The 26,479-nt window shown below is 33.2% G+C and overlaps 2 protein-coding genes and 1 long non-coding RNA gene across 4 annotated transcripts; all 3 read right to left on the reverse strand.

Moving 5' to 3' along the window:
- Window positions 1–318: 318 nt before the first annotated feature.
- Window positions 319–1,964, reverse strand: LOC107488565 (AP2-like ethylene-responsive transcription factor CRL5). 2 transcript variants are annotated; one of them, XM_052261456.1, is made up of 4 exons: window positions 1,312–1,964; window positions 1,066–1,148; window positions 621–709; window positions 319–515 (listed from the first exon to the last, which is right to left on the reverse strand). In XM_052261456.1, the coding sequence occupies exons 1-4, from the start codon at window positions 1,428–1,430 to the stop codon at window positions 327–329; spliced, it is 480 nt and encodes a 159-aa protein (XP_052117416.1). In that variant the 5' UTR covers window positions 1,431–1,964; the 3' UTR covers window positions 319–326. The 2 variants fall into 2 exon arrangements, 1 of the variants encoding a protein (XP_052117416.1); XR_008009340.1 differs by having other exon boundaries at window positions 372–515; window positions 621–818; window positions 1,066–1,964.
- A 2,191-nt stretch (window positions 1,965–4,155) lies between these two features.
- Window positions 4,156–5,489, reverse strand: LOC127739646 (uncharacterized). The gene is made up of 4 exons (XR_002375374.2): window positions 5,342–5,489; window positions 5,207–5,239; window positions 4,679–4,828; window positions 4,156–4,428 (listed from the first exon to the last, which is right to left on the reverse strand). It is a non-coding gene; the product is annotated as an uncharacterized LOC127739646 (long non-coding RNA).
- A 19,750-nt stretch (window positions 5,490–25,239) lies between these two features.
- LOC107488561 (2-hydroxyisoflavanone dehydratase-like) lies at window positions 25,240–26,276 on the reverse strand. Its single transcript, XM_021142388.2, has one exon. It carries the CDS (start codon window positions 26,242–26,244, stop codon window positions 25,249–25,251), a length of 996 nt encoding a protein of 331 aa, XP_020998047.1. The 5' UTR covers window positions 26,245–26,276; the 3' UTR covers window positions 25,240–25,248.
- Between the last annotated feature and the right edge of the window lie 203 nt (window positions 26,277–26,479).

Here is a 26,479-nt window from a genome sequence, read left to right on the forward strand (position 1 = left end):
TTATCTACTAGTAGTTTTAGCTTCCTATATAATCCTATTTCTACTCTTTTATCACAGAAATAAATATTTTCAGTATTTTGAAACAGTTTCATAAAATAGGAGATCATCAGCCATTCAGTCCAATCATAATCTTGAAAAAAGTAAAAAATATACGGCAGGAGTTTCCAAAAAATTAAAATTGGCTATAGAACTGTTATAGAAAAAAGTATCCATGTAATAAGAATCTTTGTTTATAGCTTAATACAATGGAAAGAGAAACACACTTACCAGTGATGCGGACAAGAGTTTCCTTTCTAGACAAATCAATCACATGCTGCAATGAGAAATCACCCGACCAAAACCATCGATTCAGCAAATTCAAATAAAATAAGAACAAGGAGAAAATACGAACATAATTTACTCACAATAAAAGTGTCATTGAATGATGCAAAAATGTGAGCAACACCAAAAATATGCTTGCCCTCTCTAACAGTATCCTTATCACATTCCCAATTGCACAACCAACATAACAAGTTCTAATAATGAAAAAAATAGCATCTTTATATCACTGGAATAAATATGAAATAAAAGAAAAAAAGAAAGAATAATAATTAAAATAGAAACAAAACTATAGAATATACCGGAAAGTTTATGTGTATTGAATGTCCCCAATACTTAAGGGTTGTAAGATCATAAGCTCTTGCAGCTTTTTCTTCCATATGATAGCCACCTTTAATCAATTCATATAAAAGAAAAATAAAAAGAAAAAAACACTTATTAGCAATCACAAGAAGATGGTTGAAAATAAAAGTCTTTAGTTAAGAACTTACCCAACTAAACTATATCATGCAACGTTCACTTGATTGAATTTGTAATCCACAGTGTGAACATTGGATATTCACAAGAGAGAGAGAAAAAGTTAGAGTGAAAACTGGAAATAGCTCATAACTATCCATACTAATTGGACCAAAAAATATTTGCAAAAGGGAAAAAAATAATGAAGAAATCCAAACAAATAAATTTTAAAATGTCAACAAATGAAGAATATATAATTTTTTATTTTATTTTATTTTTTTCACTAATTACCTTGTCTTCCTTTTCTAGTTTGCCCTTCTTTTTTGCAACTATTATCCCACAAATGTGCTTCATATCTGCCGGTCCATCTATGCCTAATAGAAGAAAATCAAAAGGAAAAAATATTAAAAAATATATATATTTAAATAAAAAGGCAGAAAATAAAATAAAAACCAAAAAAGCAAAATAAAAAGTATGTTTTAAATAGTTGATAAAATTAATAATGAAATGAAAATGAAAGTGAAAAATTTGACTAACCTTGTGACACCTCTGTACTGTAACGTTCTTTGACCAAATGTCTCAATGGATTTCCTATGAACAGTTTGCTTACTACTATTATTGTGTCCTCTCTTATTATTCTTTGCAACTTCCACCATTCCATTATTATTATTATTATTATTATTATTATTATTATTATTTCCATTAACCCAGTTTCTTTAACATTATATAAGTCCCAACGGAATGAAAATAGCTTTATTGCTATAGTAGTATTAAGAGGAAATTATGTACTATGAAGGAAAAATGTTGAATTATCCTTTAGAAAGCACCAGGACAAGATTCATTTTCCTTTGTACATTTTGATATTGATTCCTGTGCAAGAAAAGCTAGCAACTTTCAAACAATCTAAGCTACCTTGAAACAACACATTTTCTCAAAAGCAACCAAAGACAAGAATCAAAGCAGAAATTTTAGGCGCAAAAAGCAGGGCATAATGGTAAAAGTCAACCAAATAAATACAACAAAATACAATGTCTAATTGAAGACTAAAACTTTCTCAAATTTTACAAGTCTAGTTTCATTTCCTTAATTACCAATAATAAAAAGGATCGTAGTTAATTTAAAGCCATATGAATTCATGTAGCAAAGGGGCATGCAAAACGTCCCTTTCAAAAGTACAAAAGGAAAACATTAGAATGAGTAGAAAAAATTAATATGATGATGAAGATGAAGAGTTTAACTGAATGTCACTCACAGAAGCAAATTCATGGCCAGGAATAATAGCAGCAATTTCCTCCAACATGGAACCCAGTGTCAGTGAAGGACATCTCCTGAGAAAGGCACATGCCTCAGAAGCCTTGGCCATGGCAGTTTTCTGGTCCTCAGCAGTATCAAAAGGCAAAATTGGTGCCTCACCCCAACCCACAGAGCCATTGCTGAGTTCAATTCTAATGGCCACGTTCTCTACCATCTCCAACCTTGATGATGCAATGGTAAAAGGTGCAATCAAAGACACGTTCAGTGGCCTGTTTTCTGCTCTATGCACATCAACAGTGAAAGTTTTCATCAAATTCTTGAAGCCAAAGGTGATGGGTGCTACTGCTGTTGCAGGTGCAGAAGAAGAAACCAAAATAAAAGAAAGAACACACTTTCTCGTCATCTTTGGGAACACCATAACCACTGTAATACATCTGACCTACTAAGACCTGCATGTTTATGTCTTTAAGTAAATTGTTGATCTAAAATGATAACGAAAATGATCTAAAAGGATAAGTACAATATATATGATAATGAAAATGATCTAAAATAATTATTGGTCATGAAGTAGTACATACAAGTAGTACTCATCAATTATATTAGGCACAAAAAAGTGGTTTAATAATAACTAACAACTTCAAGCAAGGAAATATACTACCAATTACAAATGTAAAACATGAGAAAACTTACACCCAATTTCATAAGCAATCCAAGAGGAAAGTACCTAAATCTTGTGAATTGGAAAAAGGAAACACAAAAAACAAGTTCCGCTCTTTTCCATCTCTCTTAGGAAATTCATCAAACACATGGCAAGCATAACAATACTGAAGCGAGACAATCTCTCAAGCATGTTCCTCCAATAACAATAACAACACAATTAACAGGGAAATTGAAATTGATACCTTGAGAAGCTCATTGGCTTCAAGTGTCTCAATGAAAGAGGTTGAAAGATTGGGGGTAACACCGGACTTTCCCACCAACTGGGTCTTGAAATCAACTAGAACAAAAGACAAACAGCTACTTAAATTGATTTCCTGAACATAAGGTAATTGCCCATATACGGAGTACGGACAGACACAATATTTGATCTTAGAGTAAGAAAGACAAGAATGATAACACAAAAAAGCAAACTCAACCCTATAACAGTGACGTTGATTCAATACCATGACCATGATCCATTCAGTTTTAACATACACAAAAAGCATAGAATTATTCATATGATATTTTCTACCATTAACAAATTCTGTTAGATGAAAACTAGTGTGTGAAATTACTCCATATATATCATCATTAATGGAAAATCTAATAAATCCTCGAAAAAACTATTTGGTCAGTATTAGCATGACAACTAAAACCTAAGTCCTAAAATCTATAACAAGACAAACTACCTGAAACCCTGTGTATCATAAAAACGCATCTTCGAATCAGCATTTGCCTTTGGAAGAGCAGATCCTTTCACATCTCTTTCACCAGTCATGACTCTGTTTCCTACAGCTCCAACAGATCTCTTCTTTTTTAATTTTTTGATCCAACCCTTCACCTCCAGCAAGTTATTTTAATATGTTAAGAATCAATTTGAGTACATATAAGATATTACAGGCCTAAAACTAAAACTAACTTACCTAAACTATCATGATCAATAATAATGCAGTTATTTAAAATCAAATGCTTGTTTTCTTATATAGCAAGTATTTTACATCAAAGCATCTCCACCTTATGTTTTCATTCCATAAATTCCATTCATATGAATGAATGTGTGTTTTGAGGGTAGGAGGGTTGTTTTTGTTTACCTTCATATGAATGAGAAATCAGAGAAAGTTGAAGGCATAAAATAAGTGGCAAGCTATACCTAGACTTAATCCATCAAGCAAAACATGAAAGATATTAGAGTGATTTTTATTCTACCTATCATTGTAACCTTTAAAATAAATTGTTGTTCAGTAAAGATCTTAGATTGATTCATATTCTACCTACCTGTTCAAAATCCTTGTTAATCATTTTTACAAAGTGATCAGGAGGATTCTGGAGACTTGGGCAAGAAAAACCATTTGATGAGAAAAACTGCAACCAAAAATAGAATTCAATAAGCCATTGATTTGTAGCAATAAATACATATATGGACAAAAGATACTGATTTCTAACCTTATTGGTAGCTGAGACAGGTCCGAAGTAGTTTATTGCTTATTGCTTATCAAACATTTATGTGAGTAACTTCTATTCTATTTTATTTTATTTATCTAATCACTAACACAAGTTGCATTAAAGACTTTACACCCACGCCATCACTAACTCCCAATTCCTAAAGGTCTATTAGTATTCTGAGGATCATAGGGTTCACCATAAAAGAAGTCCGGAACAACCACATAGTAACTAGAAGCTGCAATCTTGTCTACAAGCTTCCTAAACAACAAAAGATGAATAATATTATTTAGAACAGGAACACATTGAGATGGAAATATAGATAATTGACAATAAGAGTAGATTGAATCAGATTAGCCTCCTGTAACACCCCTTTTCCTCAAACATTTTCCTTATCTTGCAATCCAATTTCAAACTTCAAATAAGTAAATAAAGAAACAAATAAATAAGAAACATGGAACCAAAATCTATAAAGAGCAACTGTCGTATTAAGAGCAAAACACTGATGTACCTATTAAGAGCAAAACACCATCTTAAGGTGGTTGCTGTTGAACTCTAACTCACTGTAAGGAAGCAACTGGCATAGAAGTCAACCACCATCCCACAACGTCTCTGCAGATATAATAGAACAACAGAAGAGGCTAACTAATACATCAATCACCTGAAAAATACACCATACATAAACATAGGAATTGAACACTGATTAATTAAGAATGTGCAATTCTAGGGTTCCAAAAACAATCAACCAAACAGAATAAACAAACATGTATACAATATGAGAAGAAATAGATTAAACCAGCGTTACAATGGTGAAACTGAAAAGTGATTATATATATAATTGAAATCCAAGTGTTTCGCACATTGTATAAGAACGAAAAATACTAAGATGAATAATTGAAAGCAATGCATTTATCCACACAAAAAAAAAATCAAAAATAGAATAGAATCGTGAAACAAGCTCAGAACAGGTGATCAAATCCCTAAGCTGAAAATTAGAAACATTTAAACAGAAGAAAGATAATGGAAAAGGCAAAATTACCATCGGTTTCGAGATACCAGCATGTGATAGAAACTGCAACAGGAAGAAGAAGCTCAATCAACATCAACAACAACAAGAAGATAGAAACTGCAAAGAAAAATTAATAAACCTAAAATTGGCATAGAAAAATTGAACCCTAAGCAACAGAATCACAAGGAGGGGGCTCGTGCATCACAAGGGATGACAGAGAGAGATCTGCGATGCGAGCAATGACGGCAGCGGCGGAAGAAGCTCGTGGACGGAGAGAGGAAGAAGCTCATGGACGGAGAGAGGAAGAAGTTGGTTTTAGTTGTGTATAATGTGAATGGAGCTCGAGAGAGGGAAGATAGAGTTAGGTTTAAATGAACATTTTCCGACGGAATATTTAAATTACAGATGGATTTTTCGTCTGTAATAATTTAATAAAACGCAGTGTTTTGCCTATTTAATTACAGACGAATTTTTCGTCTGTAACCATTTTCACGGAAAAAAATTAATTTTTTCGACGGAATTATCAACGGATTCTCTTTTCCGTCTGTAATTTATGCTAATTTATTTTTTTGTTTTTCTACAAAAAATCCCTCTGAAATTCTCTCTGTATTTCTGTGGGATAAAATTCGTCGAAAATATCCGTCTGTAATAACTAGTTTTCTAGTAGTGAAATTACATTATTCAAAAAAAAATTAATTACATTAATTTTAAGTATTTTAATTAATTAATTAATTAAGTGGAACTACAATTGGGACTAAAGTTAGTTCCTCCTAATGGAGAAGAGAGAAATGCTTTAAGTTCTTATTTTTTGTTTATGACGCAAAAGTTGATGTGGAGTTACTTTTTATGACAAATGTGTCATAAACAAAATTGGGATGAGTTCTTTACTGGAGATGGTCTGAAGAAGCGCCTATGCGGCATCTCCTTTCTGCTACGGGTCATGTCATCGGTGCACTTGGAACTGCCGATGATAGCCTCCTGTCGCTGTGAGTCAGATGTGTCTCTCCCCTAATTTTGGTTGTTTACAAAGAATGGGTGAGTGAAAGGGTATATGAAAGGGTGTGGTGTGAGGGAGTGAGTGAGTGAGAGAAGAAAAGAGAAAGTTAAACATTTAACTGGGGAAAAGAGGCAAATATGTAATTTCACTTTTTTTGTGTCTATTTTTACCAACTTTTGCCACGTCAAATTTTCAATTGTCACATCACTTAGCTTTGTTAGTGATTTAGATGGAGTTAATATTTAAAGTAATTTTGCTAAAATTTAAAAATATTAAAAATAAAATTAAATATAATTAAATGTTAGAAATATTTTTTAAAAAATATATAATTATCTATCTATTCTATTATATAAAAATTGAATTTTTGCACTTAATGATGGAGTTGATGTGACATGCTTTTGAGAGTGTTTAGCGATTTATTTTTTTAGCTCATTAAATACAATTTATTACGATAAATTAACCATATCAACTAATTAATTTTATTAGATATTTAAGTATCACACAATTTATTATAATTTATATCAATTTGATTTAGTAGTATTTTCTAATTTATTTCTTTTAATATTCTGTTAGTATTTTTTAATTTATTAAACTAAATTAATTATACTAATAGTTAATTAAATATTATATATGCATAGAAAAATAAATACAAAGATGATTTATATAATATTAATAATATTATATTAGCACGGTAAATTTTTTTTGATATCATATAGTATTGATAATGATAATATTATTATATAGTATTATATAAACTTTCCAATATTAGTATAGAAAATTGAAAAATTATTCTTTATGGCAATCACTTTTAGTGAAATAGTGTATCACTTATATAGTATTGATAATTGTTGCTTAATTTAAAGTAATTGTATGTCGGTATGTTAAATTTATTTTTCAATAATGATCTAAATAGATAAATCTAATTGAATTGAATTATTATATAAAATATTTTATATTATTAATATACTAAAATTAAATTCATTTTTTGGTACAAAATTTTATAGGTGAATTTTATACAATTTATTTAATTTTAAGTAGTGTCATATTTATAATTACCGCAAGTATAATATTTTATAAAATATAAAAATCAATTTTTTTATAATTTAAATATCAATGTTTGAGTTAATTTTAATTTAACTTTTTTAAATTAACGTTATCTTTCATTTAGATCTTAATTAATTTAAAATAAAAAATACTAATCTATTCTTTTCTCTTTAAATAATAATAACTTTAATTTATTTACGGTCTTTTTTTCTTTTATATTTTGTTTAACAAAGATAATATATGGATTAGGACGCAGTTAAAAAACACTCTATATGATGTATGTTTGGCACTGATAAATTTATATGAAATAAAAGAGAAGAAAGCAGAAAGCTAAAGAACACTGAGTTGAATAGTGTAAACAGATTCATTAAAGCCAAGTGTTTGTGTGTTCTCATGTCTCATCTCATTTTTTAAAGTTCAAACATATTTTGAATGTACGAATTTTAATTATATTTGTTTTTTTCTCTTCAATAAATACTACCATCTTTTCCTATTTTTGCTATAGGTTTATCTTTTATTTAAAAAACACAAAAAAATGTAAAAAGAAAAATCAAAGAAATTAAAACTGTTTTTATATTTTAAAAAATTAAATGATCTTTTAATTAAATATTTATGTAATTCCTATCTAGATATAAATTGTATTTTAATATATTGAGTGGTAAATATAAAAAAAAATATAATAGATAAGTTAAAATAATGAATAATGAGATATCTATCTATTCTATTATATCTATTATCTATCTATCTATTATCTATTATCTATTATATAAATTAAAAATCGAATTTTTGCACTTAATAATAAAGTTGACGTGGCATGCTTCTTAGAATGTTTTCTGATTTATTTCTTTTTAACTCATTAAATATAATTTATTACGGTGGATTAATTATATCAACTAATTGATTTGATTAGATATTTAAGTATCACACAATTTAATATTATGTATATCAAAATATAATTGTTAGAGTATAATTAGGATCAATTAGCATTATTTAACATATCTGAGTATTTATTATAGGATATTACGTCTTTATTATTTCGATTCTCTTACCACCAATAAATATCCTTCTATATATATTGTATCATTCTACACAACTTGAATACACACAAACCTTTTTTCTACTGCTCTCTCTTACCCTTTCTAATAATAATAATAAATACAATTTTAATTTAGTTAGAAGTTCATTATTTTATAGTCTTCTATAAAATAATCTTTTTATCACTTTGGATATTTTAACTCTTTTTTCTTTTTTTTTCTCTTTATAATAATTTTGTTGTGTGTTAACTTTGTTTATTTAATGATGAAATATACTCATGTTAATTCTATCATATAATAGTTTATTTTTCTCCTATGTATTTTGATTTGTATAGTTACTATTGATCTTACTGTTTTCATTTTCTTGAATTGTTCTTTATTTTCTTATGACTTGATAATTTAAAAAAAAGCAAAGAAAAGAAAAAAGATGGCCAAAGACGAAGGTTAGAAGCCTAAAGCAGCAACATCATTCCTCAATATTATTATTATTATTAATATAAACTTTATTATTTCTTTTCTAACATTCTTTAATACAAATTTCGTTTCTTTTTCTTAATTATTATTAATACTTTTATTCTTTTCTTCTCTAATTATAAATCTCCTTATAATAATTTTTTAATAAGATATTTTTTTGGTCCAATAAATTTTTTCTCTATTTTTTGTCAAAAATAATTTATATTAGGAAAAAAAGATACAAATTAAATTTTAAAATTCAAATTTAAATAAAATGTGTAAAGAATAACTATTGAATTCATTTGATCGATTTAAACACTTTGTATTATCGCCATTGAAAATTTTAAATACTATTATAAAATTCTAGATATTTTTATTTTATTATTCTTAAATTATATGTTATATCGTGTATTTGAAGAATTTCAAATTTTTTAGAATAAGTGTGAAATTATATACTTTTTTAGATACAATAAATAAATAATAAAGTTAAAGTGAGTAACAAAATTGATTATATAATAAGATACAAATTTTTAAAATTTCTAGCACAATTAACAAATAATTTTTAGTTTCAAAATAAATGTTTACTCTATTTTTTTATCTTTTATTTGATTTTTTTAATTAATTATATACTTTGTATTTTGTAGAAAAAATTTATCAATTATAAAATACAGAAGACTTAACCAAAAAATTTAAAAAATGTTGATTAATCACAAAATAAAAAATTATGATTTGTGCTTTAATTATGTTGTAAAATACAAATTGGGACTATTTAAAATTAGTTTCTTTTACCATTAATGTTAACTTCAATCATAATAAGGTAAAAAATAAAAATTGTATATAATAATTTAATTTTATTCTTTATACTACCAAAATTATTTTTTAATGTATTATATCCTATTTATTCTTATTCATTGATGATCTTTAATTGTCAATTTTTAATAAAAATTTTCTCTAATTAAATTGATTTTTTTTCAATTAGTAATATAATTATTGTGACATTTACTTTATTCAGTAATATTTTTTAATTTATTTAATCTGATTAATCATCTCTTTCTTATTTTATGTTAATTTAACTAATTAAAATTAATAAATTTTAGTTATTTTAATTCTTTCAATTTTTTATTATAATAATCTATTTCTATTAATGTATTAATATAATTTTAATATTTATATGTCATTAATAATAATAATCTCATTTTAAAGTGATATTTTATCCCCAATATATATATATTTCTTTATATGATTAGATTAGACATATTTATATTTAATTTATTTGATTACTTAATTAGAATTAATTATATTAAAAGATTAGATTAAGATTATGATAGACTAATTATATTGTTATTAATTAATTATATTAAAAGATTAAGATTATGGTAGATTATCATTATTTTATTGTTTTTTATTTTTTTATATTAATTCAGATGTTTAGCTTCTTTTTATTACTATTTTTTATTCTCTTATTCTATATGTTTATTCCCATAAATCTTGCTAAATTAAATAAGGTACTGCATATTTTCTTTTTATTCTTCTTTTATATAGACATAAAATTTATTAAATTATTTCTCTTCCGTCTAATAATTTTGTTTCTCTTCTATTTATATTTCTTTCCTTCAATATTTTATTGGTTCTTATTTTTATAAATTTTATTTTAATTTATGTATTTGTTCTTACTATACCTAATTTTTTTTATGTGTAATATACATTTTTATATATGTTATAGAAATATGATTTGATTTCATTAACTTGCCAAATTTTTTTGAAAAATCTAAAGCTAAAGTACAAAAATATATTTATAGATATTTTACTTTATTTTTTAACTAAAAAATATAATATTTTTTGCCATATTTATTCGAATTCTAAGTTAAATATGAATATTAATTTTTGAAATAAAATAAATATATTTTAAATTTTTTGTATCTAAAAATAATATTCTATCAATGTTAGAATTATTTAAATGGATAAGTAATAGTGAATACATAATTATTTAGGATGGATAGAACTAAGTACATTTTTTATTGAAAATACGAATTTAAAAATATTATATAAAAATTCTCAATAGTCAACCTCTCATTGAACCATTGAATTTTCAAAATATTTTTGAAAAATTGAAATAGTTTTAGGTGTATAATTTTTATAAAAATTTAATTAATTTAAGATATTTATTATCGTTGATTAAAAAAATAAATTGAAATGACAATTTAATATTTCTATACTCTTAAAATATTATTTATTTATTTCTCTAGCATTCTTTATCATGCAATGATCACATTAATATAATTTAATTTAATAAAATTATTTATTATCATTTGATAAAATTTCTATTTTAGCTGAAAATTTTAGGATTTCTCAATCTCAAAATCATTCATATTAAATCATTAAAAAATATAACTAAGAGCGCGGAAGCGTCTCTTCATTCGAGAGTATGATTGAGATCAGAGAGCTTGGTTCTTGTGGTTCTTTGATCTTCGTCAACCAAAACCTTCTGTATTTCTGATAGGAATGAATCAAAATTTTACTGTAGAAAAAGAGCTACGAAGGCGAATTTGATGTGTTGGAGACCAAAATCCTGAAGTCATTATTTATATTTGAGTAGTGTGACATTCATTAAACCCTAAAACTCAAATAAAATAGTATATATAATTTTAATGTCATTTATCCAAATCAAAAGTAATAATGACTTATTTAATTCAACATTTATGATAATAAATGAGATCACCATTATATAAGTCATTTAATATAAAATTACTTAATTTGCGATTATAATTAATATATATATTGTCCAAAATATATTAAGAAATAATAATTTCCTAACAATCTTTTACTTGGGTTATAAATATATATTTTCCTGAGATAATCACCTCTTATAAATTTTACGCGTAAATCTAAATGTTATTTCTCTTATTACTTTAATAATCTGATCTATCTTGTAATACCCGGTCTAACCGAAATTAATTAAATAATAAGTTAAGTAGGAGCGAATATGGTTGGAAGATTTGGCAATTAGAATTTGATGATTTAAATATGATATTTGGATTCAGTGAATTTTTCCGAGTCAGAAGACAAAGTTTTCTGCGTAAAAGCGCGCAGTGAAATTTTGACCGGCAGTACCGGCTGAGACCTGTCTGGTACTGCAGCTGAGAAAATTGATTATGAGTAAATAAGATTAAGAAATGAGAAATTATAATTAGGGGAGGTAGAAATATTTGAAGTGCGATTTAGAGCGTTAATCTTAAAGGTTTTGGTCCAAAATTGGGCCAACGGACAAAAATAAGTGAACCGGGCCTAAATGGGCCCAAGACCCAACATATATAAACATTAGTTATGAGCATTTCAGCTCATTTTGCCCAAAAGAAGGGGTGTTGGGCGCTGAAATTGAGAAGAGAGAAAGGAAGAGAGAAAACCTAACTCTCTTTGATCTTCAAACCACCATAACTTGAGTTACGGAGCTCCGATTGACGAGCCGTTTACGGCCACGAGTCGCTCTTCTCATCCTCTACAATTTTATCTAAGTTTTGTGGTGAGTATTCCATCCATCTCTGCCCAGTTTTTGAAATTCCCCACTGTTATACGTTTTTGGGTAGTTAGTGTTGAAATCTTGTGATTTTGGGTGTTTAGGGATACTCTAACACATGGATTCTAAGTAGGTTCTATCCCTATTTCATATGGGCTGAGGTAAGAAGTGCTCAAACCCTTTTGATTTATCAATTTCATGAACCCTAGGTTAATGTATATATGTTAAATTGGTTATGTTAGTGTATTTGGTGATGTTGGTGCACAATTGGGAGATTGATATCGGTATTGCTTTAGGAGCTTTGGTGAGGCTTAGAGCTAAGGGTTGGTGGAGGCTTCCATCGAAGAGGCTCAATTTATTTGGCTACAAGAGGTACGGTTTAAGTTTCATTCAAGTACCGTGTGGTGTGATGAGAATTCCTAGGCTAGATGTCCCTAGGATTAAGTTTGGATTGTGTAAATGGTTGGTGCTAATATGCATAGTTGGTATGTAATGTGAATTAGTGATTGGGTTGAGAATTGTGTGGCCTTGTATGCTTGGTGTATTGAAAATTTGATGTATTGTGTAATGAGTATTAATTTGTGGTTTATGCATTTAAATTGTGAGATTGGGCCGGAGGCCGTAAATTTTAGGCCAGAGGCCAGAAAGTGGTAAGGAAGGTAAGTTGATGTGTGCATTGTATGATGACACAAGTGATTGGATGAATTTCAGATAATGAATATGTGAATGATTGGGTTGTTTATTGAATAATAAGGTTTGAGGAGTTGAAGTGTGGAATTTGGTAATGCTGGGTGAAATTATGTAGATGAGGTATGTTTGGTTTTGGTTGAGAAATATTATGTGGTCATATATGTGATTATGATTATTGATGTCTTGATGGTATGATAATGCATGAGAGATATGTATGTTGTGATATATGCTTGAGGAATGATTAAGGTTGATTTGTGGGTGAAACCATGTGATAGTGAGTATGACATTGATTATGTATAATGATGGTTGATTGGAAATAGTATTGTAGAAAATTGGGATGAGGAAGGATGTATGACATGTTGATGTGTTTGTAATTTAGCCATTTATTTGAAATGGGTAAAAATGGTTATATGGCGGTTTTGTGAATTGTGGCAAAGTGTTAATGTATGAGTTGAGGAGGCATGATATTGATTTTGGTATATTTTGATTGATTTCAAAAAGGGTTGAAACTAGCATGTTTTGGTTGATTTTAAAAAGGGTTGAAAATGGCTTATTTTGGAAAGGGCACCTTGTGGTTTTGTATGAAAACATGGTTTTTGGGCATACTTTGATGGGACATAACTTGGACTCTGGATCTCCGTTTTGTGCCAAACTTGTTTAGAAGTGAACTTGGATCCGGGATGTCCATGCCGTTTGAAGAACGGGCAAAAAATGATTTAAAATGAGAAAGTTATGTCCATCGGAAGATTGGGGGTTCAATCTGTGAATTCTACAGCTTTTAACTTAGAAAAATTCTTAGCAGAATGACCCTCCATGCGTAGGCGCACCTGGTGCGTACGCGTCGTTCTTCAAGAAGGCACCATCCACACGTGCGCGTGGTGTGCGCATGCGCGTCGATGCGCTACACCTAATGCCCAGCCATTTTTCCGAGAGTTGTGCCAGTTTTGTACCTGGGGCACAAATGCACCCACGCGTACGCGTGGCTGATGCATACGCGTCGTCTGGCTGTATTTTCATCTGCGCGTCCGCGTGTATGACGCATACGCGTCGATGAGCTTTGTGACCATCCACGCGTGCGCGTGAAGTACGCTTGCTCGTAGCCCTATTTTCATCCCAAAGTTGATTTTTGAGTTTTAAAAGCTAAATCTCATACTTCTAAGCCTCCAATCTCACCCCTTATGTATTAAATCATTATGATGTGCCTAACAATGAGAAAGGAGCTAGGGGATGTGGTAACTTACGAATGAAGCAAGGGGAAAAGTTATGATCAATGATGATCAAAGATGATTATATGAGATACGGAGGATGGTGGTGGAAGTACCGTGTATGCCATGAGCCGAAGGGCTATATTTATTGATAAATGGTTGGTTCTTGATTGAACCATGAACCGGATGGCTGTGTTATTGCCGGATACGGCGGAGCCGTGTTGATAAATTGGCTAGTTTTGGATTGAACTGTGAGCCGGATGGCTGAGTTATTGCCGAGTTACGGCAAAGCCATTATGGATTATGGCTGAGTATGAAGGCATTTATGATAAATGAATAATGATGAAAAGTGTTGAATGTAAGCATGCTTGTGTTTTCTCTCTGGTTGTAAGGGTGACAGGGCACCGATACCCTCTAATGGCGACAGGGCGCAGATACCCTCTAATGGTGACAGGGTGCAGATACCCTCTAATGATATTAATACGCAACAAAGAGACTGTGCCCAGGTTAGCTACCAGACACGTCGCGTTGACTTGATAACCGATAGATGATATCATCAGCCATAGGGTAGGCATACATCATTTGCATATGTTTGAATTGTTTGGGTTTGCCTATTTGTTTTGGATTTCTACATCATATATGCTATGTTACCTGATTATGTACTACTTGTTCTACTTGTACCTTATTTGTGTATTACTTGCCTATATTGCTTGTGTTTGTACAACTGAGAGTCCCCTCATACTGGTGTCGGTGGATGTTGGGGCTGTTCTTGATGAGATAATTTGAGCTCCCTGAGAAGACGCAGTGATGTGGTTTCACTAGCTCCAGATGAGGGTATGATGTATTGATACAAAATTACTGAGGTAGAAGAACTGGTGATGGTTTTGCTTATGATTCTGAGTCTGATTCGTGGAAGAGTCAGCGAGTTAGGAAACATGTGTAACATGAACTAGATTTAGTATCTACTTACAACAGTAGCCTATTCATAGATTAGTGAGAATCTAGGCTGGATATTTGGTGAAGAAGTTTAGGATTGCTTAGTGAGTTTTTATTGCAGTGCATTGTATTTATTTGGCACTTTTACCGTACTGGGAACCCATGGGCCCGGGGTTTTCATTCCATATATATCTCTTATTTTTCAAATACAGGTCCAGGTGCTCAGAAGTGAGCTGTGGTTCGTTTGAGAGATGGCGAAGATATTTATTCTCTCTACTTTGTGTTTTGCTTATAATCTCTCCACCTTTGTTTTGAAAAGATTATATTATGTATTGAATTCTTTTGAAACTTGCCTATAGAGGCTCTTATGTTTCCTTTGGGAGAGATTAGGATATACTGTTGTCAACTACTTTCATACTGTACCCTAGCCGGCCTAAACTTTGCGGGTCGCGACTAGTGGCTATTTACTTATGCTATAAATATCTATCTATTATCTATCTCTTAATCTCCTTTATGCCTTGTCCGTATATCACGTTCGGCTTAACAGTTTAACTTTTCGTTGTCGAAACGTGAGTGATACGTCTTCGCGATTTTATTTCTACTCTTTTCAGGCTTCTCGATTAATACTCCTTTCTAAATTTACCTATATTTATATATTAAAAATCCACCTGAGAGTCGTACCACCGTAATATCATTGACTTATGACTCGAGTATAAGGATTTGAATATTAGGGCGTTACATTATGGTATCAGAGCAGTTCGTCCTCGTGAGCCTGAGGGATGGAACTGCTTATGCTTCAATGCATACTCTGAGTTTGTGCCTGTGCTAGTTAGGGTATCAAACTGATACATCTAGCATGAAGTCCATGAGTGTACCTTTGGTACTTTGAAGCACTATACTTTCGATATTGAGACTGATCAACCTGATATCGATTGTTTGGTGTGTATAGGAACCAGATGGCGCCTCGTGGACCCGGTCGGGGACATGAGAGAGATCGTACTAGTACTCATGAACCGAAAATCAACCCGAATAACCCGATAAACCTTATGGCGGCATTGGAGAATATGGCTACTACTATGCAGGCCACTGCGGAGGCTCTTGGGCAACAGATAAACAATAATAGCAATGGCAGAAGTGGAGCTCAGGGCCCGATGACACTGGAAACTTTTTTAAAGGTTAATCCACCTAAGTTCAAGGGAACCACTAATCCGACTGAGGCTGACACCTGGTTTCAGGCCATGGAGCGAGCACTGCAAGCGCAGTTGGTGCCTGAAGAGCAGTGTGTTGAATTTGCTACCTATCTGCTCACGGGAGAAGCATCGTATTGGTGGCAAGGGGCTCGACGTCTCCTGCAGTAGGGGAATGATCCTATCACCTGGGGTGCCTTCCAAGTGGAATTTTATAAGAAGTACTTCCCGAATTCTGCTAGAACGGTCAAGGAACTTGAATTACTGCAGCTGAAGCAGGGTACAATGTCCGTATCTGAGTATACGGATAAATTTGAGGAGTTATTCAGGTTTTCTCGTATGTGTCAAGGAACTCCGGGAGATTTCGAGGAATGAAAGTGTATTAAGTATGAGGAAGGACTTCGAAGTGAAATCCTGAGCTCCGTTGGACCGATGGAGATTAGGGTCTTCTCCGAACTTGTGAACAAGAGCCGTATTGCTGAAGAATGTGTGAGGAAAGCTGTTGAGGTGAAGAATGACCATTGGGAGTCCCACCGCAGGGAGCACAATCGAGAATACCCAATAAGGGGTCAAGAGTTTTAGAGAAGAGGATACCCACAACGTTTTCCCCAAAGGCAAAATGACCTTGCGACGAATAAGAATTCCCAAGGAAAAGGTAGGAAAAAACAAATAGTGGCTGCTTCAGATGTTTTGAGCTGTCAGAGATGTGGAGGTCATCACCCAAATAGACCGTGTCGTTATGGTTCGGGTTTGTGTTACAATTGCGCAAAGCTAGGACATTTGGTCAGAGATTGCCCACACCGGAGGGACCAGGAGATTGCCAGGTCCGATTTTCGTACCTGAGGTAATAAGAAAACTGATAACTTAATTCTTTACCACTTTAGATAATGCTGAAGGCTGGTATTCACTCATAATACATGGTCGAATGAAAAATTATGATCTGTTCTAGATAACCCTAAGTTATCTTAATAGAAGGTTTGGTGAGCATAAATGATTAGGTAGGCCTTTAACAGAAAGCAACCTCAGAGTGGAATGACTGGTGGGCGATGTCAAAGCCATCATCCGGGAACTCCGTGTCGAGGTAGATTGGGACTTTGCCATGGTTGTAAAGGAGTTGGACATGTGTCCTGGAAACATCCTAAGAAGGTCAACCGGAATACTACCAAAGGCCAACAACAAGGTCGTGTGTTCACTACAACAACGGGTGATACCGTTAGATCCGACGGTTTGGGAATTGGTAAGCGAAAGATTGGTAACAACGTGTTAAAAGTACGATTAAGTTGGTATGTGGTTTTGGCTATCATAGATAGAAATCTAGTGAATGCCAGTCATGCTAAGTTGTGGTTGAGTACTTGAGGAAGTAAGTGATAGAGCTCGTACTAGACGAGAGATCAGAATAAAGCAACGGAAACTTGTGGAAGCAGTAACACAGGATAGCTACGAATAAGAGCTGTAAAAGTTTATTATAGTATCTTATGTTTGAATACAAGAAAGGTTAAGTGGGTTACTGCAAGTAATGATCCCCAAATAGTTGGAAATGATTGCAGCCGCGAGCTCTGATGGTTCTAAAGCGGATGAGAAAATTATCATTAATGCAAATTGGATTTAGATGATGAGAGAGTGCAAGTTGTGGTGTTTGAGAGATGAGTACTATGATGATTGGTCATAGTGACCTTGGACTTAGATTGAGATTTATAATGATTGGTTTTGAAATACGAATGTGAAAAACCATTAAATCGAAATGTTGATGCGGTACTGAGATTGGTTTAGGGAACCCGTGACAAGTGGTAAACTCCAAATTTTGGGGAGGTACTGTTGAAAATTTTCCCCAAGAATTTGAAAGAGTTGTTGGTTTTGGTTTTGAAGATGATTATTGATATGAGTAATTTTAACAAATGAGATGTGTTTCAAATGCTTTTATAGATTATTAAAGAAAATGCGGACTCTTATGATTTTATTAACTTGTTATTCTAAACTCATTTGATTTCTAGAAATGAAAGGGGTTTTTGATTGATAAGCCAGAGACTTTATATCAGCAAGTCATGAAGAAATTTGAGGGTTTGAGAATAAGAAAGTAAGTTTGGAGATTATGCTTGGAGTTGAACTGTGATTAGAGGAATTGGCTTGGCAGAGAGAGAGAGAGGATAGTGATGGAGTATGATTAAGGTGTGGTGATGATCATTGATTGATTATAGTGATGTGGGATAATGGCTATGATTAACGATGATGGCAATCTTATTGATGACATGATTTGAGATTTAATAAGGTGTGAGTTGATGAGACGGTAAAAGTAAGGGACGAGGCTGTTGGTCGGCGTTGAACGAACAATTGAGACCCTCAGGGGTTGAGAAATCAGAGCGCGGCAATGGAAGCGTGCAGAGTAAAAAGGACCTTGGAACTGTTATGCGTTTGATATAAAGGCAGACTATGCTCACGTACTCGTAGTGATTGATGGAATTTTCGAGGGCAAAAATTTCTGTTAGGGGGTAGAATGTAATACCCGGTCTAACCAAAATTAATTAAATAATAAGTTAAGTAGGAGCAAATATGGTTGGAAGATTTGGCAATTATAATTTGATGATTTAAATATGATATTTGGATTCAGTGAATTTTTTCGAGTCGGAAAATATAGTTTTCTGCGTAAAAGCGCGCAGTAGAATTTTGACTGGCAGTACCGGCTGAGACCTGTCTGGTACTGCAGCTGAGAAAATTGATTATGAGTAAATAGGATTAAGAAATGAGAAATTATAATTAGGGGAGGTAGAAATATTTGAAGTGTGATTTAGAGCGCTAATCTTAAAGGTTTTGGTCCAAAATTGGGCCAACGGACAAAAATAAGTGAACCGGACCTAAGTAGGCCCAAGACCCAACATATATAAATATTAGTTATGAGCATTTCAGCTCATTTTGCCCTAAAGAAGGGGTGTTGGGCGCTGAAATTGGGAAGAGAGAAGGGAAGATAGAAAACCTAACTCTCTTTGATCTTCAAACCACCATAACTTGAGCTACGGAGCTCCGATTGACGAGCCGTTTGCAGCCACGAGTCGCTCTTCTCATCCTCTACAATTTTATCTAAGTTTTGTGGTGAGTATTCCATCCATCTCTGCCCAATTTCTGAAATTCCCCACTGTTACACGTTTTTAGGTAGTTAGTGTTGAAATCTTGTGATTTTGGGTGTTTAGGGATCCTCCAACATGGATTCCAAGTGGATTCTATCCTTACTTCATATGGGCTGAGATAAGAAGTGCTCAAACCCTTGTGATTTGTCATTTTTATGAGCCCTAGGTTGATGTATGTATGTGATATTGGTTATGTTAGTGTATTTGGTAATGTTGGTGCACAATTGGGAGATTGATATTACTTGAGGAGCTTTGGTGAGGCTTGGAGCTAAGGATTGGTGGAGGCTTCCATAGAAGAGGCTCAATTGGTTTGGCTACAAGAGGTACGGTTTAAGTTTCATTCAAGTACCGTGCGGTGTGATGAGAATTCCTAGGCTAGATGTCCCTAGGATTAAGTTTGGATTGTGTAAATGGTTGGTGCTAATATGCATAGTTGGTATGTAATGTGAATTAGTGATTGGGTTGAGAATTGTGTGGCCTTGTATGCTTGGTGTATTGAAAATTTGATGTATTGGGTATTGAGTATTAATTTGTGGTTTATGCATTTAAATTGTGAGATTGGGCCGGAGGCCGTAAATTTTGGGCCGGAGGCCGGAAAGAGGTAAGGAAGGTAAATTGATGTGTGCATTGTATGATGACACAAGTGATTGGATGAATTTCAGATAATGAATATGTGAATGATTGGGTTGGTTATTGAATAATAAGGTTTGAGGAGTTGAAGTGTGGAATTCAGTAATGTTGGGTGAAATTATGTAGATGAGGTATGTTTGGTTTTGGTTGAGAAATATTATGTGGTCATATATGTGATTATGATTATTGATGTCTTGATGGTATGATAATGCATGAGAGATATGTATGTTGTGACATATGCTTATTGATGTCTTGATGGTATGATAATGCATGAGAGATATGTATGTTGTGATATATGCTTGAGGAATGATTAAGGTTGATTTGTGGGTGAAACCACGTGATAGTGAGTATGACATTGATTATGTATAATGATGGTTGATTGAAAATAGTATTGTAGGAAATTGGGATGAGGAAGGATGTATGACATGTTGATGTGTTTGTAATTTAGCCATTTGTTTGAAATGGGTAAAAATGGTTATATGACGGTTTTGTAAATCGTGGCAAAGTGTTAATGTATGAGTTGAGGAGGCTTGATGTTGATTTTGGTATATTTTGATTGATTTCAAAAAGGGTAGAAACTAGCATGTTTTGGTTGATTTTAAAAAAGGTTGAAAATGGCTTGTTTTGAAAAGGGCACCTTGTGGTTTTCTATGAAAACATGGTTTTTGGGCATACTTTGATGGAACATAACTTGGACTCTGGATCTCTATTTTGTGCCAAACTTGTTTAGAAGTGAAATTGGATCCAGGATGTCCATGCCGTTTGAAGAAAGGGCGAAAAACGATTTAAAATGAGAAAGTTATATCCGTCGGAAGATTGGGGGTTGAATCTGTAAATTCTGCAGCTTTTAACTTAGAAAAATTCTTACCAGAATGACCCTCCACGCGTAGGCGCACTTGGCGCGTACGCGTCGTTCTTCAAGAAGGCACCATCCACGTGTGCGCATGGTGTGCGCGTGCGCATTGATGCGCTGCACCCAATGCCCAGCCATTTTCCCTAGAGTTGTGCCAGTTTTGTGCCTGGGGCGCAAATGCACCCACGCGTACGCGTGGCTGACGCGTACGCATTGTCTGGCTGTGTTTTAACCTGCGCGTCTGCGTGTATGACGCATACGCATCGATGAGCTTTGTGACCATCCACGCGTGTGCATAAAGTACGCGTGCGCGTAGCCCTGTTTTCATCCCAAAGTTGATTTTTGAGTTTTAAAAGCTAAATCTCATACTTCTAAGCCTCCGATCTCACCCCTTATGTATTAAATCATTATGATATGCCTAACAATGAGAAAGGATCTAGGGGATGTAGTAACTTTGCGAATGAAGCAAGGGAAAAAGTTATGATCAATGATGATCAAAGATGATTATATGAGATACGGAGGATGGCGGTGGAAGTACCGTGTATGCCATGAGCCGAAGGGCTATATTTATTGATAAATGGTTGGTTCGTGATTGAATCGTGAACCGGATGGCTGAGTTATTGCCGGATACGGCGGAGCCATGTTGATAAATTGGCTAGTTCTGGATTGAACTGTGAGCCGGATGGCTGAGTTATTGCCGAGTTATGGCAAAGCCATTATGGATTATGGCTGAGTATAAAGGCATATATGATAAATGAACGAATATGATAAATGAATAATGATGGAAAGTGTTGAATGTAAGCATGCTTGTGTTTTCTCTCTGGTTGTAAGGGTGATAGGGCACCGATACCCTCTAATGGCGATAGGGCGCAGATACCCTCTAATGGCGACAGGGCGCAGATACCCTCTAATGATATTAATACGCAACAGAGAGACTGTGCCCGGGTTAGCTACCGGACACGTCGGGTTGGCTTGATAACCGACAGATGATATCATCAGCCATAGGGCAGGCATACATCATTTGCATATGTTTGAATTGTTTGGGTTTGCCTATTTGTTTTGGATTTCTACGTCATATATGCTATGTTACCTGATTACTTGCCTGTATTGCTTGTGTTTATACAACTGAGAGTCCCCTCATGCTGGTGTCGGTGGATGTTAGGGCTGTTCTTGATGAGACAATTTGAGCTCCCTGAGAAGACGCAGTGATGTGGTTTCACTAGCTCCAGGTGAGGGTATGATGTATTGATACAAAATTGCTGAGGTAGAACAATTGGTGATGGTTTTGCTTATGATTCTGAGTCTGATTCGTGGAAGAGTCAGCGAGTTGGGAAACATGTGTAACATGAACTAGATTTAGTATCCCCTTACTACAGTAGCCTATTCATGGATTAGAGAGAATTTAGGCTGGATATTTGGTGAAGAAGTTTAGGATTTCTTAGTGAGTTTTTATTGCAGTGCATTGTATTTATTTGACACTTTTATCATACTGGGAACCCATGGGCCCGGGGTTCTCATTCCGTATATATCTCTTATTTTTCAGATACAGGTTCAGGTGCTCAGAAGTGAGCTGTGGATCGTTTGAGAGACGGTGAAGATATTTATTCTCTCTACTTTGTGTTTTGCTTAGAATCTCTCCACCTTTGTTTTGAAAAGATTATATTATGTATTGAACTCTTTTGAAACTTGCCTATAGAGGCTCTTATGTTTCCTTCGGGAGAGATTAGAATATACTGTTGTCAACTACTTTCATACTGTACCCTAGCCGGCCTAAACTTCGCGGGTCGCGACTAGTGGCTATTTACTTATGCTATAAATATCTATATGTTATCTATCTCTAAATCTCCTTTATGCCTTGTCCGTATATCGCGTTCGGCTTAACAGTTTAAATTTTTGTTGTCGAAACATGAGTGATACGTCTTTGCTATTTTATTTATACTCTTTTCAGGCTTCTCGATTAATACTGCTTTCTAAATTTACCTATATTTATATATTAAAAATCCACCTGAGAGTCGTACCACCGTAATATCATTGACTTATGACTCGAGCTTAAGGATTTGAATATTAGGGTGTTATATATCTCATATATTAGTTATGAAATTACCGAAACTTTTATCACATTAGTGTCGTAACAAAATCACGATGATCCCATACTAAAATACTCAACCACATAGATCAAATTTGGATAAGAAATTTCAGAAATTACATACAAAAATGATCTCATGCATGTCTATTTTTAACTTGAATAAAAATTCTATTTTATTCAGTGACAGACTCAGATGAAACTGCAACGGCAACGTCCGAGCTCATAGCGACGGCGACTAAGTGATGAGTCTGTGGAAGAAGAGAAGAACTTAACAGACTCACAATAATAAGAGAGAGAGAGAAAGAAGGGACTCGGTAGAAAAAAGATGGCGACGGGCTCAACAGTGACGGTAACGGGATGAGCAGCGATGATGACATGAGCTGTGAACAGTAACGCACCCAAAAAAATTTAGTAATGGGGGTAAAAATATAATAAAATTTAGGTATAGATATTTTTTTTTTTACTTCCCATGATACTAATTCGTCATGAATTTGAATTCCATTTAAGAATCTACAATTGGGCGGCAACGAGTTGCTATACATACGAGACGGAACTCGAACCCTCAATACTTACTTAAGCGGACGACTAAGTTGATCACTTGACCAATCGAAATTGGTTTAGATATATTCAAATTTAAAATTAGAACTATCTAATACATATTGATAAGAACTAGAAATATACACACAATTATTATTATAATATTTAAAATAATAAAAATATAATTTCATACATATAGTATAATATTTAAAATAACAAAAAAATATTTATAAGGACTTTTTTATTTTTAACATGATTAAATATTATTTTTTATATATATTTTTAAACAATTATTTTACTTAATTGTCAAATCTACTTATTATAATTTTTATAGTATAAATAAATTTTTTAACCAAAATAATTACAGTATATTAATACATAGATAATATATTTTTATATCTTAAACAATTTTAAAAAAATTACTAATAATTTAAGTTGTATTTAATTAGAAGAAGATTGTTTTGATACAAATATAATATAATAAGTGGTATATATGTATATAAGTATTAATTTTATTAAAAAAAATTTATGGAGGAAAATGCCCCATTTATATTAAACGTGGGTCCATCCCTGGCTATAAAGGGGTAGGCGGCGATGGATTCAGCAACAACGATGACAGGAGCTATGCGGTTTTTTGTGAAGAAGCCGAGAAGAAGAAAATTTTGGGTGAGGATGACTGAGTTTATCTTGCATGACTATAGAGTATAGACTGAAGTTATGAATCACTGAATCTGTGATGTGAGGCAAATCTTAATTCCTAAAAGGTGTTTATATGTATATATCCGGGGCGGGTACACCTTAAACACGACCATGCCCTGTCCTGAGTAAAATATGCCCCGACTTGGGTCAAGTTATTACCCTCTCCATCCGAGTATGGACGGGTCGGGTACCCGCGTATTCGAAAACTCCTGTCAAGTCTAACCACGTATTGATACTCCATTTATTAAGGGTTTATCGCTAGCCAATGGATTGCTATATACAAAATACGAGATTCTAACTCCTAATAGTTGTTTAAGCGAACGAGTGAGATGATCACTTAACAAACTCAAATTAATTAAGACAAATACTAATTATTTTTAATATTTTAATATTAAAAATTCTGAAAGTTTGATTTTAACTATAACTTTGTAAAATATTTATAATAATAATTATTTTATATATTGAACGCGGATCGGATCGGATCGGATATGACTAAAATTTTGATTAGATCCGCACTAAAATCATCGGATCGAATCAGATCCAATATCCGTAGTTTTTAAGATTGGATCCGATGTGCGGATCGGATCGGGTATCAGATATATCTGTAAAATACTAAAATATTTTTAAAAGTTTATTTTTATTAAAAAATATCAATAAAATTCATTTTTTTATTCTTTTAAATATGTTTACTCTTAAAATAATATTAAACATGCTTTTCTTAAATAATAAATTAAAATAATATAACATATATGATAATTATAAGTTGAAATAAAACATAAAAAAATATTTAATTATTTATTTCTTTATTTTTGCGGATATGTGGATCGGAAACGCGGATAGCAACACAAAATACACAATCCGATCTGATTAGTGTGCAGATCCGATCCGATCTGAAAGTCTTGCAAATCGAATCCATATCTACAATTTTCGATGAGATTCAGACAAACACGCGGATCGAATCCGATCCATGAACGCCCTTACACGGAAACGTGGCATATATATGTATATTGTTGAAAGTTGAAACTTTATTATTACTAAATTAATTAAAGATAGCAAATTACATATAATCATGGCTGATAAATTGTCTTTCATTCTTTAAGAAAATCAGTAACATGCTTGATCAATCTCTTGCCTTTGTCAGTGTGGGGATGGAACATGTAATAAACATGTTGCTCTCCTTTCTCTTCGAACAATTGCACTTGCCCTTTCCAGCCACTGGCCCTGACGGCCTCGTAATACAAAACAGTTCTATCCCTAAACGATACATCATCGCCGGCAACCGAAATGAACATCTTGGAGCAACCAAGGGTAGCCAAGCTGGGTGCCGCAGGAGCCATTGGATTCACCATGGGGTTATCGATCCCACCAGGAGCATCAGGGTACACAATACCCCATGCCATATACGGCAAGCTTTTCTCGAACCCTTCAATCGGTTCCGACCCAACTGGCTTCGAACCACAAAAGTAAGGGTGGTTCATATATGCACCAATGATTTTGACATCGTTAGGTAAAGGCTCAACACCGGCACGCATGGCAACGTTGTGGACAATGTTTCCACCGCTGCTATCACCCCCTATGAAGATCTTGCTGAAATCCCCGTGGTCGATGAGCCATGGTTCACTGATAATGTGGCTGTTTTGGGTGGCATTGGCATGAGTTGCAGCCCATTTGAGACCAGCCCAGCAATCCTCGTACGCTGCAGGGAGATAATGCTCTGGGGCCTTTCTGTGTTCCACGGAGACAATCAAAACATTTGCTTGGGATGCTACGATGTTGCAATATTCATGGTGATGTTCTGAAAAGGCTGATTCACGGCAGAAGGCGCCGCCGTGAAAGTAAACCAAGATGGGGAGTTTCTGATCATTGGCGTTCAGTTTGGGAAGGTAGAGTCGAGCAGAGAGGAGGGGGTTAATGGAGAAGACAATGTCTTTGGAGGAGACACCGGTTTCAGGGTCATTGAGACATGGTGGAGCCCTCGGCATGTTTCCAAGGCGTTCTGTGCTACCATCGTTGTAGACATTTAGGAACGTTGGGATTTGTAAAACTATTTGCTTCATGCTGTTGGTGCCTTCTATGGATGCCATTTCAAAATGTTTTATTCCTCTCTAAGTCACTATGACAATGTCTCTTAAGGGTTATATATAAGTTGATGATTATATTCACCCTTCTTGATGTTGTTATATAATAGTTATTTTGGTTAATTGAAAGATCTGATGAACTTAAATGAAATACAATACATTATTCATTCTGAAAACATGGTAATGTTATTTCTGGAAAGTAGAATATCTGCTCATGTATCATATGAATGGATTATGTTAT

The sequence above is a fragment of the Arachis duranensis genome, chromosome 5 (assembly GCF_000817695.3).
Source record: "Arachis duranensis cultivar V14167 chromosome 5, aradu.V14167.gnm2.J7QH, whole genome shotgun sequence".
NCBI lineage: Eukaryota > Viridiplantae > Streptophyta > Magnoliopsida > Fabales > Fabaceae > Arachis > Arachis duranensis.

Bases quoted from the DNA above. Each gene is read 5' to 3' on its own strand.
- LOC107488565 (XM_052261456.1), bottom strand. From the start codon at position 1,430: ATGGTGGAAGTTGCAAAGAATAATAAGAGAGGACACAATAATAGTAGT. The intron at 710-1,065 runs GTAATTAGTGAA...AATTGATTAAAG, and splicing joins AACTAGAAAAGGAAGACAAG to GTGGCTATCATATGGAAGAA. The intron at 516-620 runs GTATATTCTATA...TTTCATTATTAG, and splicing joins CAATACACATAAACTTTCCG to AACTTGTTATGTTGGTTGTG.
- LOC107488561 (XM_021142388.2), bottom strand. From the start codon at position 26,244: ATGGCATCCATAGAAGGCACCAACAGCATGAAGCAAATAGTTTTACAA.